The sequence below is a fragment of the Adiantum capillus-veneris genome, chromosome 25, assembly GCF_014529385.1.
Source record: "Adiantum capillus-veneris isolate H3 chromosome 25, ASM1452938v2, whole genome shotgun sequence".
NCBI classification, from domain to species: Eukaryota; Viridiplantae; Streptophyta; class Polypodiopsida; order Polypodiales; family Pteridaceae; genus Adiantum; species Adiantum capillus-veneris.
This window is the reverse complement of record NC_140955.1, coordinates 17915529-17938455: the sequence shown is the minus strand read 5'-3', so window position 1 is coordinate 17938455 and position 22927 is coordinate 17915529. Positions and strand designations below refer to the sequence as shown.

Genomic DNA, 22927 nt, shown 5'->3' with positions numbered 1-22927 from the left:
TCTCTCTCTCTCTCTCTCTCCGTTGAAAATTGTCTTCTACTTACTGTCTCATCGTGCTACCCAGTCGGGAAGACCTCCAACATCTACCTCTTAAGATGTGTCACAATTGCCTCGCACAAAGCTGGGTGTGGACACATGTGCATCAACGATGCCAACACACCCTTAAAAAAAATTGCTGGCATATCCTCGAGCAGCATGTTGCATGCATACCTCTCCAACCATGCAAACATGCGGCTGACCAAAATCATCGTAAACTCCTTACTTCCATTCTCTTTGTCACTATCTAGCTGTATATCCTCCTTTTACTCTCACTGCAGATGTTGCTCTATGAAAATCACATTGGACCAGGGTTCCAAATTGTCAGAATTCCCTGACGCATCATGCACTATACTGATGTACGTCCGCCATGGAAGAATTTGACACATAATCCTTTGCACATGGACAATATCAAGGTAAGGACATATAGTCCTCAAGAAGTGTGATCTTGAGGAGTCTCCATGAAAGTCAAAATGCATGGGAGTTTTTGTCAAATACTAATGAGTTCCTGGCCTACCATATAAAGGAATTAAATAGATTGGTAGCTCTAGTTTCAGCCCCGCATGCGTGCACTTACGCTTGCAATATCATGACCAAACAAGATAAGTTTTCGAGCAACGTCAGCACCGTTCTTACGTTCGTTATTCAGCAGAGTAGCCACGCTGCAATGTCAGTGTTGGGATGTGTTGGAGACGAGCAGCGATGCATAATAAATAACAATACAGGCTAGCTAATTAGGCGGGCGCTCCAAGATCGAAGGTGTTGAATGTTACTGCTCGTCTCCGGGTTACGAGCTTGGTAGCGTTAACTACTATGTGCAACCTGTAATTGTGGACAACACCCATCGCTCCTTTCACATGACAATGGACGCAGCCGCCCGCCAACCTTACGTGGTTGCAATGCCCGACCTGCCACCCATGCTTGGAGCAGCTGGACCAGCCCATCTTTGACCCCGAGTGGACTCCACAAGTCTTTCCATAATCAGAGGTGACTCCCCTCTCTGCAATCTCCTGGGCTCTGCCTCCAATTAAATGTCGAGGCCGGACAGCTCCGTCTGCACCTACCTCAAAGTGTAGTAGGATGGCGGCATGCCTGTCGGCAAGCTCGTCTCTGGCACTCGCATTGCTTGACTTCTTGTTCGGTGCCATCGGAGCTGTTGTGACCAAGACGGTGGCTTCGAGGCCATGGCCAGAATCATGGGTCTGAGCCGCGGCCCCCTCGCCTTTCCATTACAGCTGCATCGTAGAGCACTGCCCAACACCTTCTTCTACTGCCTTCCCCGCATGTTACTCGTCGGACTCTTCCATGCTCACGTTCACCACCGTCGCACCCAACACCGTCTTCAATCCGCTCATCATCAACCCTCGGTATCCAATCTACTACAATTGATGAGAACAAGATCATACACTCCCCTTCTGTAAACGTATGGATAGCCACCATCGAGGAGACCATACTCATTGGCAGGCAATGGAAAGGGGGCGAACTAGGGGGGCTGCACGCTGTGGGTGATGGCAACAGCTTGCACACACACACACACGCACACTATTGTCATTGGTGAGGCCATTCCATTGCTTGCATCCAACCTACACACACTGGCACAGGCGGTAGGCCAGCTTTAAGCCGTGGATGGTAACCATCTCGGCGCCTCTGTGATGAGGGCTTGCAGATCAACAAAATCGCCAAGGTTAAAGCTGCCCACAAGGAGCAGACACACAAAGCAGACCATCCCCACGTCAACGATGGTGACAGTAGACCTCCTCCAGGGCTGACAAATCAGCAGCAAAAAGAAAAAATTGCTTTCTATCAGCTCTGCCAAAGGTATCAACGTCGGGAACAGTTTCCTCGACCTCATGCCTGGCCTCTTTGACATCAACCGATGCACCGACGATGGCGGCTTACAAATCGACTTCGGTGCAGTCATCACTCGAAGTCTTTCCCAAGTGAGCCTTACATGGATCTGCTAGACACCTGCTTCTTCCTCGACGATGAAGGGCGCTGGAAGTCCTCTCTCTCTCTCTCTCTCTCTCTCTCTCTCTCTCTCTCTCTCTCTCTCTCTCTCTCTCTCTCTCTCTCTCTCTCTCTCTCTCTCTCTCTATCTCTCTCTCTCTCTCTCTCTCCTCTTCTCTCTCTCTCTCTCCTCTCTCTCAGTTTTTTTTAAAAAAAACTCACTGAAAGAGCGCACGCCGGCGCGCGCTCTTTTAGAGAGTTTCTTTTTAAAAACTGACTCTGTGTGTGTGTGTGTGTGTGTGTGTGTGTGTGTGTGTGTGTGTGTGTGTGTGTGTGTGTGTGAGAGAGAGAGAGAGAGAGAGAGAGAGAGAGGTGATCGCCTTCTGTAAACGCATGGATAGCCACCATCGAGGCATTGGCGGGCAATGGAAAGGGGGCGAACTAGGGGGGCTGCACGCTGTGGGTGATGGCAACAGCTTGCACACACACACATGCATGCACACTATTGTCATTGGTGAGGCCATTCCATTGCTTGCATCCAACCTACACACACTGGCACAGGCGGCAGGCCAGCTCTAAGCCGTGGATGGTAATCATCTCGGCGCCTCTGTGATGAGGGCTTGCAGATCAACAAAGTCGCCAAGGTTAAAGCTGTCCACAAGGAGCAGACACACAAAGCAGACCATCCCCACATCAACGATGGCGATAGCAGACCTCCTCAAGGGCACTGGAAGTCCTCTCTCTCACAACATAGGGAAGGGGAGGGGGGGAGCTTTTGAGGCTGAGAGAGAGAGAGAGAGAGAGAGAGAGAGAGAGGAAGGGATAATGTAAGGAGGAGGAGAGAGTCTATGTGTGTGTGTGTGTGTGTGTGAGAGAGAGAGAGAGAGAGAGAGAGAGAGAGAGAGCCTGGCAATGTCAGTGTGTCTATTTGAGGGGTCATAAAAAAAGGTAAGGGGGGTTTCAAGGGAGAAGAAGAGGAGTTGCTTCCTAAAAGGAAGCAGGGATGGAGAACGAGTCTCTGAGTAATTTGAGAGGCGTTACACACACAAAAATTGCACACAGAGAGAGAGAGAGAGAGAGAGAGAGAGAGAGAGAGTAGGGAGAGCATCGAGAAACTAGAGTAGTAGCAGCTGCCCATCGCCCAACAGGGCGAGACAAAGCAAAGAACTCAGAGCCGCCACCCACTGCCTCTGAAAGCAACTGCAACTGCCAAAGAGAAATGCGCCTAAATCCCCCCCCCCCCCCCCCCCCCCCCCCCCCCACTTGAAACTCTGCCAACTTTTGACCTTCACTCAAATGGCATCATCTTTAGATCCCCTTTTCTTAACAATTTTCTTAAAATTGTGCACACATGCTCACACACTCGCTACACCTGCAGCAGCCTAGACCTTTAGCTGCCATCACGCCTTCTCGTGTCCACAGTCCTTGCACATGTGACCATGTTCCCATCCTCTTCACTAGCACACGAACAAGAGAGACGTAGACAGCCTATCCCCCCCCCAGTTGCCCAACACCTGCTATACAAATTTCTTTTGTTGAATTTGCCAAGAGAAAATTTAAGAAAATTAAGCTTATTTTTTGGGGCTTTACACTATTTTTCTTTATATTGAGGCGGAATTTCTCCCTTTCCGCTTATCCTCAACTGGCCTACTACTCGGTTCAACATACTAATAGGTTCATTATTATATTTTTTGCAATCTTGCCAAGATTCCAACGAATGTAGCATTAGCCCTTTGCAAGTTGTCCAACCAAAAACTTAGCAAGCTGGACTCGAACTCTCGCTGCTCCACACGCGCATCTTCAAGTCAACTGAGCTAACAATGTAGGAGGTTTCATATGTTGCACGGCATAGTGCAACACATTAATAAAAAAATATAACCAAGCCCTCCCAAAACCTGCTTGGCCACGCTGTTGTCAATGACTATGTGTCATTGACCCCATGTTATTTCTCCTGCTAGCGTGCTATAGTAGATGACTCTACGCCCTTCCTTTTGTTAGTCCCATCTTTTGTCTTTGCAATAGGCATCTCTTGGGATTCGTGTCACACTTTTTTTTTCAAAAATTGTTGGGACATACTAGCATTTTTTAAATTGAAAAGGGAACGATATTAAGCTAAGCCACATTTTTCCCAAACACCTAAGAATCAATAGAAAAAGGAGAGCATTGAAAATCTCCACATAAAATTTAAGATTTTTTGAGGGTTATTTTAATTTTCCAAATCTACCCGGTTTCCTTCAAGGCAAGCCTCAAAACTAACCGAGAATTTTCAATTTTTTTGTGCTTTAAATATACACTAAAGACAGGTTTTCTACGACGTTTTTGTTGAAAATTGATGCTAATTAATGTGTCCTTAATTAAGCATCTTCTCTCACTTGGCATCGTTCTTTCTGTAGGACAAATACACCAACTAATTTTACACAAATAATTGGTGTATTTGTCAAACCAAGCCCTGCCACCTGTTCTTTCTATCCATTGATAACCCTTTTTGTTGTGGTGCATCTATACTGTATATTAAGGAAACTGGTTTTCCAGTGCCACGTGTCTCAATTTCCTTTATCCGGCTAGAGTGAGGACAATGCGCACGCAGGGGGGGAGAGAGAGAGAGAGAGAGAGAGAGGCGACCGAAGGTCGCCGGCCACACTAGTGAATATATAACGAGCAATAAATATTCTGTTGACGATAAAATTTACTATATCGTGTACAAACACTTGCTCGGGTTTGTCCTTGCTCGAAAAAAATCGCTCGGTGCATGATAACACTCCATGTACTCTACCTACCTCACGTTGCTAATTTTTTATCACAAGCACAAAACATCGATGCTTCTCCATGTGCAAAGTAGATAATGACCCTAGCTAGGACCTGCTATAGAAAATGTGGGTGCAGTGAGTCTTGAAATCAACTATAGCATGGTAGATTCTGTAGTGTGTCTAGGTGCATACCCTGAGCAATGATCCATGTCTTTAACCTATCCAATTGATCCAATGGAATGTAATTTGCATGCTCAAATCTAGTATCTCCGCGTGGCCAATGCACAAGCACCCAAAATTTGCAAAGTGTTCAAAACAGGCATGGTAGCAAGACTTTACCAAATTCTACATACAAAATTCAGTGCTTAGTTGTGATCACATAGACAATGCACAAAAACAAAACTTTTTCAAACTGTATAGACTCAAAGATGCATGAATAGTAACACCTAGTAGAAGAAGGTGCACCACCCCAAATAGTTTGCAAGCTGTGCACATGACACAGTTCAATACAAAAAGTGAAAACCAGAATAAGTGAGCAACTATAAACGTCGAGTGAATTAGATACAAAAGAAAAAAAAATGTATTGAAGAACTCAACAGCTATGACAATCGCTCACCCTTTTCAAAATCCATGCTTTTAGATACATCGCTACTATCACACCCCTCATTGTTCATGAGAGAAGCGGAATATGATACTTCATTCTTGCCCTCCATGAAAGAGTTTCACTTGGAATATTGCTCAACACAATAGAGACAACACTTATGGTTCTCAAATAGGAGTACAATAGGGGTGGAGAGCCTTCGGCACTAAAGAACACGGGCAATTTAATGAAGCCCAAGAGGTGGGATCTACGACAGCGAAACTAGGACACGAAGATCGAAACGCGTGCAATCGTAAGATGGTCAGAGTAAACTAGGACACAAGAAAGTAAACTTGGACAAGCAAGGAGCCTGTCCAAGTTTATTTATAATTTTATGGTTTGCCCACATGTCAACATGCTTGTCGCGGGCGTAGTGGTTAGTGCATTGGACTCTCACGACGGTGACGAAAGTTCGAGTCTCACCCTCCATTCGCCTCGAGATTCTCCCTTTCAACCCCCATCGCGGATCCCATCTCTCTCCATCCGTGCCCTTTAGTGTTGAGGGTACATTACTAAAACTGCACACACTTGAGAAGAAATGCACTAAGACCATACGTGGGTATAAATTTACGGAAAATCTGAAAGCCTCATTTACGTCACTTTGGCTATCCTATTAGAAAACATTGTGGGGCATATGCAATGGTACCCAACAATCGTAAGAGTCATCCTTCAAAACAGACATTGTATATAACAAACTTGATAAAATAGTAACTATTTTCAAAATCAAAGTGGAAAATTCGTTAGCAAAGTTACATCATTTTTTTTCACAACCTATGTGGACCACATGCATAGAAAGCCAACATAAAGTAAAAGGGCATGCCAACCATACATGAATCATTGCATATCTGATGTGTGTGTGTGTGTGTGTGTGTGTGTGTGTGTGTGAGAGAGAGAGAGAGAGAGAGAGAGAGAGAGAGAGGCGGGGGGGGGGGGGGGGGGGGGGGGGGGGGGGGGGGGGGGGGAGGGAGGGAGAGAAAGAGAGAGTTACATTGGCTCTATGGTCAAAAATTGAGAACATCCGCTCACAATCAAGGTAGAAGACTCTTCAACAAAGGTAATCTATTTTTTTAACAATGTTAATCGACGAGAGAAATGGTACATGGACCGCATGCATACAAAGCCGAGATACAATAAAAGGGCATGTGAACCATACATGAATCATTGCATATCTAATGTGTGTGTGTGTGTGTGAGTGTGTGTGTGTGTGTGTGTGAGAGAGAGAGAGAGAGAGAGAGAGAACTTTTTAACGTCTATGTGAGGCCAAAGTCAGTCTATGAGACAAATCAAGTATACATGTGTGTGTGTCCTCTGTCTATCGAAAAAGAAAAAATAGTTTAGACTGGCACAAAATAAAAGAGAGAAGGGGGTGACGAGATCTATGGGGATGGGCGGAGCTCTAGTACTAGGGATATGTGCATGTCTACATGTTGAGGGTAGTACAACCATGCAAATGCATCAATCTAGCTAGATCCATCTTATGCTAATGGGGGGGGGGGGGGGGGGGGGGGGGGGGGGGGAGGTGTAAATTATAGTACATGGGAGGGTCGGTGGGAGCAAGGGCAGCCTTGACGAACGCCTCTAGGCGAGCCATTATCTGGCTCGTCTCTCCTCAGCAGCTTGATGTGCTTGATTCCAGATCTCCTCGATGTGTCTGTGGTGGAGTCGTGGGGCCTGGCCTCTGGTGGTAGGTGTTGTCGAGCCAGGCTCGCCTCAGTCTGCTGAAGGGTCACTCCCCTCGATGGATCTGGGAGTGGAAGGGGTGTATCTCTCTGAAAGAAATCTATAAGCTATGACTTCCCCCCCTCCTTTGTAGGTGGTTGTAGAAGTGTGTCCCTGTGCCTTTGTATCTCTAGCAAGTAGCACCCCAACTGTCTCTGATCTCGAGAGTGCATGATAGATTAGAGGGTGGGCTACCCTCTAAATAGGGGCTCGTAGCAGCCTCTGATATTCGCATAAGCTCTGCATTTGCAAACCAAATTCTCCTCACTCTCCACTTCGAATCTGCATACTCTACACACTCTCTCCTCCATGGGAATGTCATGAGCTAACCCCACCTCCATCTCTAGTCTGTGTGATGACACTCTGAGCTGACCAGTCGCCACCCGTGAGCTGTGTGGCATGTAGGTGTCCATATAGCGTGGTCACTGTAGAAAATGGTCTCTTTAGTGTGACATCTTCTGCCGGAGGGGAGATGTGATCCAAGTCTGCTTGATATAGAACTACCAGAGGTCCTGCCAGATCACTATGTTTCTCTCACTACGTGACAGATAAAGTCGGGGGGAGTCAGGGTCATACTGGAAAGGTGGCAAACTCGAACCATGCTCTAATCTGTGTGTACCGTGCTTTGTCGTATCTAGACTCTGATATCTATATAGCTGACTGAAATGCTCGTCGTGTGAGTGTCGATTGGGAGCTCTCTCACTCTCTGGATGAAGCAGATCGTTTGGTGCCTCCACTACCATTGCGGGGGTGGAAAGCTCTGCCCTGATGATGTCCAGCAGCACTGTGTGCTTGCCTCGAAGAAATCATATAGATATGTCGTCGTTCAATTCGTGCCCAATGACTATCTGTCAATCCAGGTGCCCACACTGCTACTGCATACATAAGCGATGGAGTGACTAATGTGTCAAATAGCCACCCCTTCGTGTAGGGCTCCTGAAAGTGTGCCTGATGGCATCTGCGATCTAGCATGACCAGTGCTGCATATCCTCTGGTGAGTCTGCCAGTGGCGGCATGTGCCATGGAGAAGGGCCCCTGTGTGCTGGTGAATGTGACTCCCAGGTAGATGTAGGAGGTGACCACCTTGATTGGTCCTCATGCTAATGTAAATGTGGCTGCTCGTCAAACTGAACTGGAGGTGTGGAAGATCATGATCTCGGTTTTCCCAAGATTCACTGTGAGTCCCCTATCTATACAAAACTCATCCAAAGCTCTCAGATGGATTTGTGGGCCCTGTGGTGACTCTGAAATCGATACAATGTCATCAACATATAGGATGATGTGGACTGTGGTACCTGCTAGGTCCCTCATGTCCCTCTCCCTCGTACAATGTAGTCGGCGATCTCATCGATGTAGAGTCCAAAGAGGGTTGGGGAGAGGGGGAATCCTTGCTTAACACCAATAGTGGTAGCAATAGACTTTGACATACCGCATGGATAGCAAACTCTCCGAGTCACTCTCTCATAGAGATCGTAGATGGCCCATGCCATCTTTGAGGGTATCCCCAAACTCGAGGTCGTCGAAAGAGCCTCTCTCGTGGAACGGTGTCAAACGCTTTGGGAGAATCCACAAAGCAGCAGTAAAGACTCTTCTTCCACACCTTTGCCCCATCAATGAGGAAACACATAACAAAGATGTGGTCGATAGTAGAGAAGGTCTGCCTAAACCTTGCGTGGCCAGGAGCCCGTAAGCCCTCAGCCTCCCCGTAAGAACTAAGCTTGGCCTCAAGAACTGCCCCATATAGTTTGGCCATTGTATAGCCGATCATGATAGTCCTGTAATTCCCTAGGTCCAAAGTGTCTCCAGACTTGTGGATTGGCACAATGGTGTGCCTGGTCCACTCCTCTGGGAAGCCCTCCCCTATAGCCCGATTGAATGCATATGCGATCAACAGGGCTATCGCGTGAAGGAGTACGAGCGGAAGTGCGACGCAAGAGAGAGTAGTGCCACTCGCTCTACTGTAATGTGTAGAGCATAGTGAGTTCTTATTAGGTTTTTACAAAAGAATATGTGTACATACCCGGCGGCCCGCCCACTTACCTGGGCGACCACATTGGGCTTTATACCCCAACAACCTCCCACTTAAAGTCCAATGTGGTACTTTAAGTGTGAGAGAAGCTACTCTACAAGCTAATATACAAGAGATGTAGAGAAGTGATGTACTACCCTACACCTAACTGCTTGCGAAAATGCGCAAAGCTATCTGAGGGAAGTCCTCTTGTAAGTAGATCAACAGGATTTTCTGTGGTGTGAACTTTGACAAGCTGAAGTTGCTTATCCTCGAGCATTTCCCTGATGAAATGATACTTCACATCCACATGCTTTATCTTTGAGTGATAAACTGGATTGCGAGCCAATTGTATAGCACTTTGACTATCACAATATAACACATGCATCTCTTCTTTGATTCCCAAATCTGTTACTAGTCGATTAAGCCAAATTGATTCTTTGCATGGCTCTGATGCTGCAACATATTCAGCCTCTGTAGTAGACTGAGTAACACAATCTTGTAATCTAGAACGCCATGATACTGCTCCACCAGCCAATGTAAAGACATACCCTAACGTAGACCTTCGGTTGTCTAAGTCACCTGCATAATCTGAGTCTGTAAAACCCTTTACACTTAGCTCCTGACTCCCATAGCATATACGCATACTCTTTGTAGCTTTCAGGTATCTCAATATTCCTTTCACTGCCTCCCAATGTTTCTTGCCTGGGTTTGACATGTATCGACTTACTACTCCCACTGCAAATGCAATGTCTGGGCAAGTAGCAATCATTGCATACATCAAACTACCCACTGCAGACGCATATGAAATCTTATCCATTTCAGCCTGTTCTTCCTCAGACACAGGACAATCTTGTTTGCTAAGTTTCACATATGGTGGCAATGGAACACTCAGTGCCTTTCCCTTCTCCATATTGAAACGTTGCAAAACCTTGTCAATATACTCTGTTTGAGATAACCAAATCAACTTCTTTGATCTGTCTCTCTCAATGCGCATACCAAGTATATGACTTGCCTCACCCATGTCTTTCATGTCAAACGATTTTGCCATCTTTGACTTCAAAGCTGAAATTTCTTCCAAGTGCTTGCCAACAATCAACATGTCATCCACATACAAAATAAGGATCATCCAACTGCCATCCTTAGCCTTCTTTGTATATAGACAGTGATCGAACTCACTACGTTTGTAGCCTTGAGAAAGCATAAACTTGTGGAATTTATGGTACCATGCCCTCGGTGATTGTTTTAAGCCATAAAGACTCTTTAACAACTGGCCTACCCAATCTTCCTTGCCTTTCTCAACAAACCCTTCTGGCTGCTGCATGTAAATTTCCACATCTAAATCACCATGCAAGAACGCTGTCTTGACATCCATTTGGTGCAACACCAAATCTAATATGGCAACCAATGCAAGAAAGCATCTCAATGTAGTCATCTTGACCACCGGAGAGAAGACTTCATCAAAGTCAATGCCTTGTTCTTGCTTAAAGCCCTTGGCAACAAGCCTTGCGTTGTACTTTGGCTGACTATCATGAGCGGTGATCTTATACCTGTAAACCCATTTACAGGGTAGAGCCTTTTTGCCCCGTGGTAATTTAACTAGCTTCCATGTCTGGTTTTTATGTAGATCTGTCATCTCTGACTGCATGGCCAATTGCCAATTCTCGGAGTCCTTCATTTGCACTGCTTCCTTGTAACATGAAGGCTCATTGCAATCAGTCAACATGACATAATTCATAGATGGAACAAACCTATCAGGAGGTCACGTGACACGTCCAGATCTACGCACAATAGGTGGATCAGGCTCAGTCACAACCTGTGGTTCCACTCTATCCTGTCCTTGCTCCTCTTGAGCCCTGACATTTTGTCTTGCACGTGCAGGTCCATCTTCTTGGAAGACAACTCTTCTAATCTCCTCAACCCTCTCTGGTTTAGAATGATATTTGGATTCATTAAAGTGAACATCATTGCTGCGGACAACCTTTCTGGATTCGGGATCCCAAAGTCTGTACCCCATCTCACCAGAATTACCATAGCCTAGAAAGATGCACTTTCTACTCTTTGGCTCAAGTTTGTTCCTAAATTCCTTTGGAACGTGAGTATATGCCTCACAGCCAAAGACTCTGAGATGTTTGTATGAGGGCATTTTGCTTGACCATACCATTTCTGGCACTGAATCCTTCTGCAAAACCTTGCTAGGAGATCTATTTACAAGATGAACAGTTGTTGATACAGCTTCAGCCCAAAACCCATTTGGCAGCTGTGCATTAGACAACATACTTCTGACCTTTTCTTGTATGGTCCTATTCATCCTCTCAGCAACACCATTTTGAGGAGGATTGTAAGGAGCAGTAAGTTCACGTTTTATACCTTTTGACTCACAAAAGTCCTGAAAGGCCTTTGAAACATACTCTCCACCATTGTCAGTGCGTAAGCATTTAAGCTTCTTGCCACTCTGATTCTCCACAAGTGTCACAAACGTTTTGAAAACACTAAACGCTTCATCCTTGTGCTTGAGAAAGTAAACCCATACTTTCCTCGAGTAATCATCTATAAATGTCATAAAGTAAGAAGCTCCCCCTAGAGATAGGTTAGGCATAGGTCCACACAAATCACTATGAACAAGTGCCAACTGTGTATCTCTTCTACTGCTTCTATGCTTATGTGGCTGCTGTGTTTGCTTACCATACAGACAATGTTCACAGAATTCAAAATCATTAAATGAAAAGCCAGGCAAATACCAGAACGAGACAAGATTTCCATTCCCTTCTTGGACATATGTCCTAACCGGCTATGCCACAAAGAAACGTTCGGCTGCTCGGTTACATTGATTACATTTTTAGAGACATTTGATACATAAATCATGTAAAGTCCTCCAGACTTTACTCCATGTGCTACTGTCATAGAACCCTTGGATATCTTCCACATGTTCTGTCCAAAAGTGGTGACGTAGCCAGCATCATCAAGTAAACCTGTGTTGATCAAGCTCTTTGTAATTGCGGGAACATGTCTCACATTCTTCAGCGTGAAAGAAGAGCCATTCTGAAATTTCAATTGAACATCTCCAACACCTAAGATCTCACATGTCTGCCCATTGCCTAGCCAAACATGATCTTTAGTGGTCACATAAGAAGTAAACCACTCCTTGTTTGGAGACACATGAAGTGATGCCCCTGAGTCTATAATCCAGTCACTCAGTGCATTTCCATCAGATGCTGTAAGAAGAGCTGAGTCCATTGTATTCTTCAAGAAGTAGATGTCTCCTGACACTAGACTGCCATCCTCTACAACAGTGTTTGTCACATTTATTTCTTGAATCTTCACTGAGGACTTGTTCTTCTCACCATGGTCTTCAGCTTTCTCTTTGCCTTTTTCTGCTTTCCATTCTCTGCAGTCTCTTTTCATGTGACCCTTCTTGTCACAATGGTAGCATTCTATGTCACTCTTGCCTTTAGCACTGCGGGACTTGCTACGAGACTGATTCCTCTTTCCACCTTTGTACTTTTCTTTGGTCCTTCCCCTGACAACTAAGGTTGTTCCTTTGCCTTTGTCCATTGTCTTTCTATTGGTTTCTTCAGTAAGCAGACTTCCTTCTACACTGCTATGTTCAAACCATCTGGAGGTGCAGAATTACTCAAAGCTGTGCAAAAAGTGTCCCAACTTTCCGGCAATGTGATCAACAGGAACATAGCTCTAATAGGTTCATCAAACTTGACACCTTGAGCTGACAACTGACTATAGATTGTGTTGAATTCATTCAGATGATTGGACATAGGTGTCCCTTCTTTCATCTTCAAGTCAACAAGCTTCTTAAGCCAGTATACCTGTGAAGCTGCACTCTGCTTCTCATAAAGATCACTCAGCTTTAACCATGCTTGATAAGCCGACATCTCGTCTGCTACATTGAAGTAAACGCTTTCTGCCAAAGTCAGCATAATGGTAGAAAGTGCCAATTCATCCATTTCGCTCCATTCATCTTCGTCCATATCTTCTGGTTTTATCCCCTTGAGCTTTATAGGTTTTATCTGCTTCTTTTGTACCAACACGTGCCAAATCTGCTTCTTCCACAATGGGAAATTGGTTCCATCCAGCTTCTTGATATTGTAAAGAGCAGTGTCCTGTGATCCAGCCATAGCTACGCTTCACAGTGGTTTACTTTCCTGGGAAAAATTCGACAGAGTTTCCCCTGTAAACTGACCTCTGAACCAATATCAACCTGTCAAATGAACCAAGAAAGCTTCAGATTCTGCATAAATTTCAGCAGAGTCTCCTTTGTAAAATGGCTATGGTGTACTCAAAAACAGACCAAAAACAGCTCAAAAAACACTGTCTCTCTGACACTGTAAGCTGCGGGTAAACCTGTCCTGCACCTGTACTGTCTCTGATTGTCCTGTCACTGTCCTGTAAGCATAGACTGCGACAATGCCTCAACGGCAGTAAAGCAAAGATGCAATTCCAACTGTCTAACTCACAGTCAATACATCCTAGCTGCCTATCTAAGGGTGCTCGAGGGATCGCTCCAAGACCTGTATCACCGAAAGGATCTCAACATTCGAGAATCCCCCAGCTCAATAAAACCTCACTCGACCCTCAACAAAGGCTGCAGTAAATCTGACAGTACATAGACTTTCCACAAAGTCATACATCCACAAATTTCCCACTATATGCTGTAACCGCTGCGGCGGTTGTTTGCTACGTGACTCACAACCAGCAAACCCTCAACAAACATACATCATCTCTGACAATACATCCCATGTGGAAGTACCTGCAATGTCAGGATGAAATCTGGAATATCAAGCAGCAAACACAAGCTACCTGATGAACTAGTGGATGTCGCCTACAGTCAGTGTGTAGATGCACCCGTGTCGTATGTGACACGCCTCCAAGAACTGTGAGCCGTCCTTCGATGCGTAGACAGCCACAAATCAACACTCTGGGAGTGTCGATATCCTCAGCACCTGTAGTTGTAGGCCGAAAACCCCAAATTTGCAGAGTTGGATCTGCACCCGTCGAGACCACGTAGTCAAAAATGGCCTGCGCAGACCTTTGTCGAAGCCGAACAGTGGCCGAGATGACCTTAGAATGAAATTCTGAGAACACCGAGCCATTCGGAGTAGTCGTGCCATACCTGTGGATCCTCAATGGCGGTAGTCGCTCGTGGCTCCTAGAGGGTGCACCATGTTGTGGCACTGTCCATGCTCATGAACAGGTGGTATAGCTCTAGCTCCTATGCCTCCTCGAAAGCTCGCCACTTTTGGTGTGTGAGTGTCTTCATCTGGCGTTTGGCCTCTCGATCAATGGTCTCTCCAAGAGTGCGTTGTGCATGCAACCAACGGTAGAGGTCTCTACGCTCATGATCGTACTAGCAGTTTTGTGGCATGGTCCTTGGGGGGGGGAGTGTGGCCTGTATGGGTGGTGTGTGGGAAAGGGGTAATGGTTGATGTTTGAAGAACATATGTGATGTGGGAGGCAAGCATAGGTAGTGGTGTAGAGGGGTGGAGCAAGAGGAGTCCCTTCTCGACCTCTTTCGAGTATAAGGGGACTAGCTCATGTGTGAAATGGATCGTGGTGTGTGGGGTGCATGTCATGGGTGTGTCAGGTGTGGCGTCGCCAGTGAAGGAGATTGCAAGATAGGTGTGGTCAGCTCCAATCGATATGGGTGGGATGTTGAAAGAGCGAAGTAGGTGGGTGGCCTCTCTTGGTCCCATGATGTCCACGGTACTGCCCCCCCCCCCCCCCCCCCCCCCCCCCCCCCCCCCCCCCCCCGGCTGCAACTCCATGTGGTATGCAGGGCAATCCTAAAGTAGGCCATTGTGACATCTCGTTATAAATAATGAGGCGGTGTTGAGAGCCTAATTTGAGCAAATGATGGCCGTACTCTATGGTGCGAGACGTGTTTGTTGAATCTCTCATGGTGGGCTCCTCTTGTATGGCGATTAGTGCCATCGGGTCCTATGTGATGTATGTCTCACACTGATTCCTACCTGTCTTGGTGTTGAAGTCTCCCATAAGGAAGACTTCCCCTAGTGTGGAGTACTCTATAATCTCACCTGACAGGCATGTGTATGGGGATGATCTCTCCTCCCTCTCCCCTGTTGTATTTGTGGTAGCAAATATGGAGCATGAGGGGGCGAATTAGCAGAGGGTAATGTAAATAGTCATGGCATGTGATAGCTCAAAACGGATCCACAAGCAACGGGCCTGTGGGTCTTGTGCAACAATCTATAGCCTGCTTCGGATTCCTTGTCTGTAGAGTATAGCCACCCCTCCTTACGCTCATGTGGTGTGTTGGAGGGTGCTCTCTCGATGTGAGGACTCCCATTGAAAGCCTTGAATCTTTGGTAGACTCCGCCTTGGACTCTCATGTGTCTCTGTCAGAAGAATGATGTCATGTCCTCTTATCACCTCCCTCAAGTCTCTCTAGGTGTGTCCATAGATCCCCGTTGCAGTTCCAAACCGCGAGGGGGATCTCCTCATATGTCCCATAGGCCGTGAATCCCTATGCGATGGTCTTGCCATCAATGATGACCCTACCATCTCGGTATACCGCCTTCTTCCCTTCTTTACGAGCTTTCTTGGCTCTAGGCATGCATGCTCTATGGTGGTCCTGTTGCATCTTTGTGAGGTCGTCATCAAGGTAGATAGGGGGCTCCTCAAGCCCTCTCAGGATAACCCTCTTTCAGATGAAGGATGTTCCAGAATCCTTGGAGGTGAATTGGAGGATGAGGGCTCTTTTTTGTGGGTCTTTGCTGGCTCTCTGAGCTTTGGAGAAGGGTGGATCCTTGTCTTCTTTGTACCCAAGCTTCATGCATAGGGATTTCCCATCACTCTCGAGTGTGGATCCCTCCTCTGCTTTGATGCCAATCACTCGTTTGTTGAGGCGGAAAGCTTGTCGCATCTTCTCTTCCTCAATGGTTGTGTGTATGATGAGCACTTCATCTATTTGGGCTTCTGCTTTTGCCTCCTTTTTGATATTCTTCTTGACTACTTCAACCCATCGTTCCTTGGTAGCCTCCAATTTGTCGTCGATGCTTGCCATGAGAGCTTTGGTGATCTCCTCTTTGAGGGCTTCCTTGGCTTCCACTTTGATCTCTCCTTCTTCGGGGGTGAGGGATGCGATAGAAGCACGAAGGAGGTCGATTTGCTCCTTAAGCTCTTTTTCCTTTTCTTTCTTCCATTCTCCTTTCTCCTTCTCTCTCTTCTTCTTCCATGCTTCCTTCGCCTTGCTCAATCCTTCGACCTCTTTCTCAAGCTTGTGTAACCAATTAGTGAAGACATCCGCAATGTAGGACGTCATCTTATCATCCGGCTTGGTCGTCTCCTCCTTCAAGGCATTCTTCGGCATGTCGACACGTTGGGGGGGGGGATGCAATCTACAGGACATCATTGCAGTGCAAAGTCAGGGTTTAGGGTAGCGTGCAGGTGGGCTCAGTTTGCGCATCGCGTAGGTAAGACAACTCGTGCAATGCGCATGCAGGGCTCATGTGAGACAGCGTGCATGCAGAGAGAGAGAGAGAGAGAGAGAGAGAGAGAGAGAGAGAGAGAGAGAGAGAGAGAGAGAGAGAGAGAGAGAGAGAGAGAGAGAGAGAGAGAGAGAGAGAGAGAGAGAGAGAGTCTCACACTGCCTCTATGACAAAAAACGAACAGATCCATTGAACATATGTGAGAGAGAGAGAGAGAGAGAGAGAGAGAGAGAGAGAGAGAGAGAGAGAGAGAGAGAGAGAGAGAGAGAGAGAGAGAGAGAGAGAGTCTCACACTGCCTCTATGACAAAAAACGAACAGATCCATTGAACATATGTGAAGAGAGAGAGAGAGAGAGAGAGAGAGAGAGAGAGAGAGAGAGTCTCACACTGCCTCTATGACAAAAAACGAACAGATCCATTGAACATATGTGAAGAGAGAGAGAGAGAGAGAGAGAGAGAGAGAGAGAGTCATGTTGCTCCTATGGCAAAAAATAGAGCAAACCTTTGAACATGCTCAAATTTGGTATGTCCACATCTCCCAACGCCTCCATCTGCCATGGTCAATACTTGCTTGTTTCAACACCATGACAACTGCCCAAAAATAGAATAGATTCAGCATTCACGAAGGCCAAAAAACAAAACAAATTTAGTACCATCACATCTGATTGAATAGCATGCCGATTGGCCCTCAAGACAGTGCACATGCATCCCCATCAACTGATGATTAAAACTGCTTAGTCATGTGCGGAATGTCGAGGATGAGCTTCTAAGAAAGAAGCAAATTTTAGTAAAGCTTTAATGAATAAGGAAACTCTAAAAAGTTCAAAGGGAAAATTACCAAAATACCTCTCTAATTTGTGGAAATTCCCAAAATACCCTTGTATCTATTTTGGTTAGATTCTTCAACATTTTCTAATCTTTATTTGTTTTTTACATTTGAGATCCATTTTTCAGTGCTTAGCATATAATTTGTCATAAAATTACCTTGCAAAAAGGCAATTATGTCTAAAAATAATGAAGCAATTCATCTCCAAAGGCTACACAACCAACTCAAATCCTAGTTTTAACATGTTGTATGATAGACAATAAGCCCTCTTGGGAAAAGCTACAAATTTTTTTCTTTTTGAAGAATTTTACTCTCACAACCAAGGGTATTTTGGGAATTTTGGAAAATTTGAAGGGCATTTTGGGAATTTACGACAAAATATTGGGGATATTCTTGGAATTTTTGAAATTTTGAAGGGTATTTTGGGAATTTCCACGAAATAGAGGAGTATTACCCAAGTTCAAACATGTTATGGCCTTCTCGAGGCCAAAAAAAAAGAAGAAATTGGCATTAATGTAAAGAGGATTTGATTTTTTAAAGCTGAACCCACATACGCGTGAGGATTTAAAATTTATGCAAGAGAGATTGAAATGAGGGCCATATGGCCATTAAGGTTAGGGGGCGTTTTCACTCGTCAACCGTGCTGTGCATCCGCCGTCTTAGTGGTGCTGCAGAGTTGAAAAGGAGCGAGCCAAAAGCTCACAAGCCCCAGGTCTTCTCCCTGCAGAGCGTGTATGCAGAAATTGAGAGCCTCTGCGAATTTGGAGAGCTTGACAGAGCTATCCATGCTCTTCGCCAGATTGCCCAAGATGGATCGCCTTCCTCCGGCAAGCTCTTGTTTGCTCTGCTTCAAGCTTGCTATCAGAAACAGAGCCTCTCCCATGTCCTCACTTTACACGTTTTCATGGCCATCGGCCAGTTTGATACGTCCCTCTTTCTTGGTGACTACCTTGTCAGCACCCTGGCCGCTTGTGGTTCCCTTGATGATGCCCTTCGCATCCTCCGTCGCCTCCCGCATGGCTCTGTTTACTCTTGGACTTGTTTGATTTCTGAATGCATTGCTTGTGGGAGGTATGAGGATGGCATGGCCATGTACATAAGCATGCTGGAGGATTGTGTGCAACCCAATGCCTACACGTTTGTAAGCTTATTGAAATCTTGTGCTGCCACGTGCGATCTCATTGAGGGGATGCGCTTGCATGATTCTGTTGAGAGAATGGAATTTGCGACAGATGGGCACGTGGGGAGTGCCCTTATTAACTTGTATGGCAAGTGTTGGTGCACAGCTGAAGCGGAGAATGTTTTTTCTGGTTTGCGAGGGCATGATTCGGTATTATGGAATGCTCTGCTCTCTGTTTATGTTGAGCAGTGTGACGGGGAGAGGGCAATGCAGGCATACAACCGCATGCAGGCAGCAGGTGCATATGCAAACAAGCAGACACATTTGATTGCACTTCGTGCGTGTTGTGCATCTGCAGAAAAAGAAGAAGGCGTTATGTCTGATAGAAGGCTTCTCAAGTTGAGTTCACTTGAAAATGGCAGAGCGTTACATATCGAAGCTGAGAAAAAGGGCTTTGTGGCAGATGTCTTTGTTTGTAGCACGCTAGTGAGCATGTATGGGAAATGTGGAAGCACTTTAGAAGCTGAGGTAATGTATGTGTCACTTGCATGGCATGATGTTGTTTCAGGGACTGCACTACTATCAGTATATTTGGAGCAAAAGCAGGGACGAAAGGTTTTGGAGTTTTATAGGCAGATGCCCGATGTTGATAAGCAGGTGATTGTGGTCACTCTACAGGCATGTTTCTTGTTGGCAGAAGACTCTGAGGAGCAAAAGAGGGCTCTTGAAGTTGGGCGAGCAATACATACAGATTGTCGAAGAAAGGGACTACTGGATGTATTTGTTGGTAGTGCCCTCGTAACTTTGTATGGCAAGTGTGGATGCCTTGAGGAGGCGGAGATTGTCTTTTCTGAGTTTACAAATAGGGATGTTGCTCTTTTCAATGCCATGCTTGCAATTTATGTGGAGCAAGGCAAAGGAGAAAGAGCTTTGCAGTTGTATAGACAGATGCATGTAGAGGGCGTGAATCCAGATGATCGGACCCTCGTTAGAGCTCTTCAAGCGTGTGGCAAATTTGTAAAAAGGGGAGTAACCTCTACCAAGAAGGATGGTATAATCCGAGGGTTAGGACTAGAAATCGTGCAAGCTTTACATCTCGATGCAAAATGTAGCGGAGTTGATAAGGATCCTTTTGTTGGTAACACACTGGTTAGCATGTATGGCACCTGCTGGGACATTCATGGAGCTGAAAACACGTTCGCCACACTATCTCATTCTGATAGTGTGTCATGGAACGCTATGCTATCAGCATACATGGAGCAGGAGCAGGCAGAGAAAGCCTTACAATTATACACACAAATGCAAGAGAAGCGAGCAACAGTTGATGACACAACATTTTCGTACATCCTACAAGCATGTTGTGAGGGAGGCACAATCCAAATTTGCCGGCATGTTCACCACTGCATTATTTTTGCTGGCTACAATAGTATAACTCTCATATCAAATCTCATTCGTGCATATACAAGTTTCGCAGCCATGGCAGATGCTCAGGCCGTATTTGATGGAGTAAATGGTCCAGACATGGTGGTGTGGACATCATTGATTGCTGGGTATGCCGAGCAAGGCAACTCTATGGCAAGCTTAAACAAATTCAAGCGAATGCAGGCGGCTAGAATCCAACCGACCGAAGCCACGTATCTTTCAATTATCTCTGCCTGTGGTCATGCCAACATTTTTGATACAGCGTTTGAATTTCTGCTGCTAATGACCAAAGATGATGCTGTAGTTCCTACAATTGAGCATTACAACTGCTTGCTTGATCTCCTTGGGAGAGCTGGGGATTTTGTAAGGGTGAAGGAACTTTTATCAATGATGCTGGCTGAACCCGATCTTGTGACATGGTTGTGCTTGCTAACTGCGTGCCTAAAGCATGAAAACGTTGAACTTGGAAGGGAGTTCTTTGACAATGCGGTGAATGTTCAGCCAGCTCATGCTGCAGCTTATTCACTGATGTCAAGCATTTATACAAATGCAGGGCTTTTGGATTGTGCCCATGAGATCAATAACCTTAGACTGAAAAATGTAATCACGAGCTTGGCATGTTCAGTGGTAACTTGAATCATACAACTAAAATTGAGGATATTTCAGATGTTGCTCAGACACACCGCACTCCCTCCTGACTCCATTTTTCATTGGCTGCACTGAAGCTTACAACAGCCTTTTGACACCTTATCATTGGTTTTCCTTTAAACATTGAGAATTGGCAGACTTGCGGGTGCCTTGGGTAGTTGAGGGCCAGTTTGGGTCAAGCGATTCCCTGCCCTTCACGTGTTAGCTTTGCATGCCTGCTTTGGTGTGTGATAAGAGCCAAAGGACATCAAAACCTGATGGGCAAAGACTAGAGGGGGAAGCCTACTGCTTTTAAATGTGAGGCTTCTTTTGACATTGCGTCAACAGCAGTGCTGAGCTTGGCAACAGTACTATGTCGGTCTGTACATACATACACCACCAGGACAAGAAGATGCATTAATTCAACATCCAAGTAATGGACATTTTGAGATATAGGTCTCCTTGGTATGGTGTTTAGAAAATGCAATGCATGGATGTGTGTTCCAAAATATTTACTTATTGGATGAAGCCTTTGTCATGAGAGAGTGCTGCTTTAGTACAGGCACTCTAGGTCTCTCTTGGACTCTGGTTATTGTAGGCATGAGGGCTTCTTGTAGGGCGTCTGCAGATTTGATCAGCTACGCTTGCTTTTTCTGCAAAACATGAATGTGGAAACCAGGTTCATGATGAGATTGTTTTTCTGAGGCTGTGGAAAAGATAACAGGTTCTTGGCAATGTTATGGTCGACATGCATGCTATCTGTGGAGTCCTAAGAGCACGACAAGTTCTTGATGAGTGTATGCAAGTTCTTGATGAGAGTGAGATGCAGTTCCTTGGAATTCTTGATTGCAGGAGTTGCCCAACACAGGCTGGTATGTTTTCAAGGAATGCGGACGAGGTTCTCTCCAGGTGTGGTCTCTTGGACTACACGTATAGGAGGATATGTGCATCAAGGACTCTCCAGAATTGAGATTGTGGTGCACTTTTGAAGGTACAAAAATGAATTGATGAGCATCTTGTCTGAGATGTCGGCAGGACTTTCTGGACCATTTTTTAGGGGGATGCAGAGCGAGGGCTTCTCTACAAGTGTGACCAGCTATGGTTGCATTTTGAAGGGGCACGTATTATTATGCAAAACATTGACGAGGTCAAAAAGATTTCAAATGAGATTGTTTTTAGTTGGGGGTTGTGGAAAGAAGACATGGTTCTTTGCAATGCTTTGATCTTGACAAGTATGCTATTTGTGGTTACTTCTGAAAGCACAAGAAGTTGTGCTGTCGAGGATCATGGATGCGCTCTCTTGGAATATGTGATCATAGGATATGCACATGAGGAAGCTCTGGGGTCTTTCCAGGGAATGTGGAGCTCTGTTTTTTCTCCAGATGTTACCTCTTAGCACTTAAAAGGAGGATATGTTTAGCAAGGGCTGGTCGATACTGAGATTGTGGTGTACTTTTTGAATACACAAAGAGTCATTGACTAGCATCTTGTCTGGGATGTCACCTCTTGGCCAACACGCTGCGGGCTGTTCTTAGAGGATGCAAAGCGAGGGCTCCTCTACAGGTGTGATCAGTTATGCCTTTTGAAGGCATGCCTCGTTATGCAAAACATTGACATGGGCAAAGATGAGATTGATATCAATAAGAAGCCGTGGAAAAAAGACAATTCTTTGCAATGGTTTGGTCTCCACGTGATGATGCTCGACCACTAACAACTTGTTGCGACATCTACCCGAGCTTGTTGGGATGGGTGAAACCGGCCTGTGGGACGGTAGGCTTTGGCTTTCACCCGAAATTCTTTACTTTAGACACACACACAAAGCACTTCACAAGGGTAACTTGCGACGGGAATTAGCACTTAAGCGCACACACGGCTTGGAAGGTAGAATGCCCCGAGCAAACGCCAATAACCTATAGGTCCCCCAAAATTGGCAGCCCTTACGGTATTTCTTTATACTTTAAGAGGGTAGATTACAAAGAAGAGTCTCGGGAATTCTTTACCTATATCCAGCTAGATACCACTTGTTTTGGTAAAATTTCGGTAGCATAACAACTCCAAACCTTGCCCGAAACCAATTCCCTTGCTAGAACCCACTTCCATTGGCACACACCCTCTGATTTTTGTCCAAAAACAGTAAATTCAGCTCATTGTATTTATTGGTTTTTGCCTTTTTTTCAGCCCTAAACAGTCCAACAGTGGGGCACTATTCCCAAGGGTTTTCAGTGGGGCACTATTCCCAAGGGTTTTGGTGTTTGTATGGTTGAAAAACAGTCAAATACAATGCATAATTAGCATTGAAATCACACTTGTACAATGAGGTTATCATCGTCATCGATGCTTGGTTTTAGAGCAGCAATTAGCTACTCTTGTTC

The 22927-nt window shown here is 45.5% G+C and overlaps 1 protein-coding gene and 1 pseudogene across 1 annotated transcript; one reads left to right on the top strand and one right to left on the bottom strand.

Annotated features, from left to right (window-relative positions):
* Window positions 1-770: 770 nt before the first annotated feature.
* On the bottom strand, window positions 771-1476 carry LOC147424504 (uncharacterized; annotated as a pseudogene).
* A 16510-nt stretch (window positions 1477-17986) lies between these two features.
* LOC147424503 (pentatricopeptide repeat-containing protein At5g27110-like) lies at window positions 17987-22709 on the top strand. Its single transcript, XM_086499917.1, has one exon. It carries the CDS (start codon window positions 17988-17990, stop codon window positions 20562-20564), a length of 2577 nt encoding a protein of 858 aa, XP_086356043.1. The 5' UTR covers window position 17987; the 3' UTR covers window positions 20565-22709.
* Window positions 22710-22927: the final 218 nt, after the last annotated feature.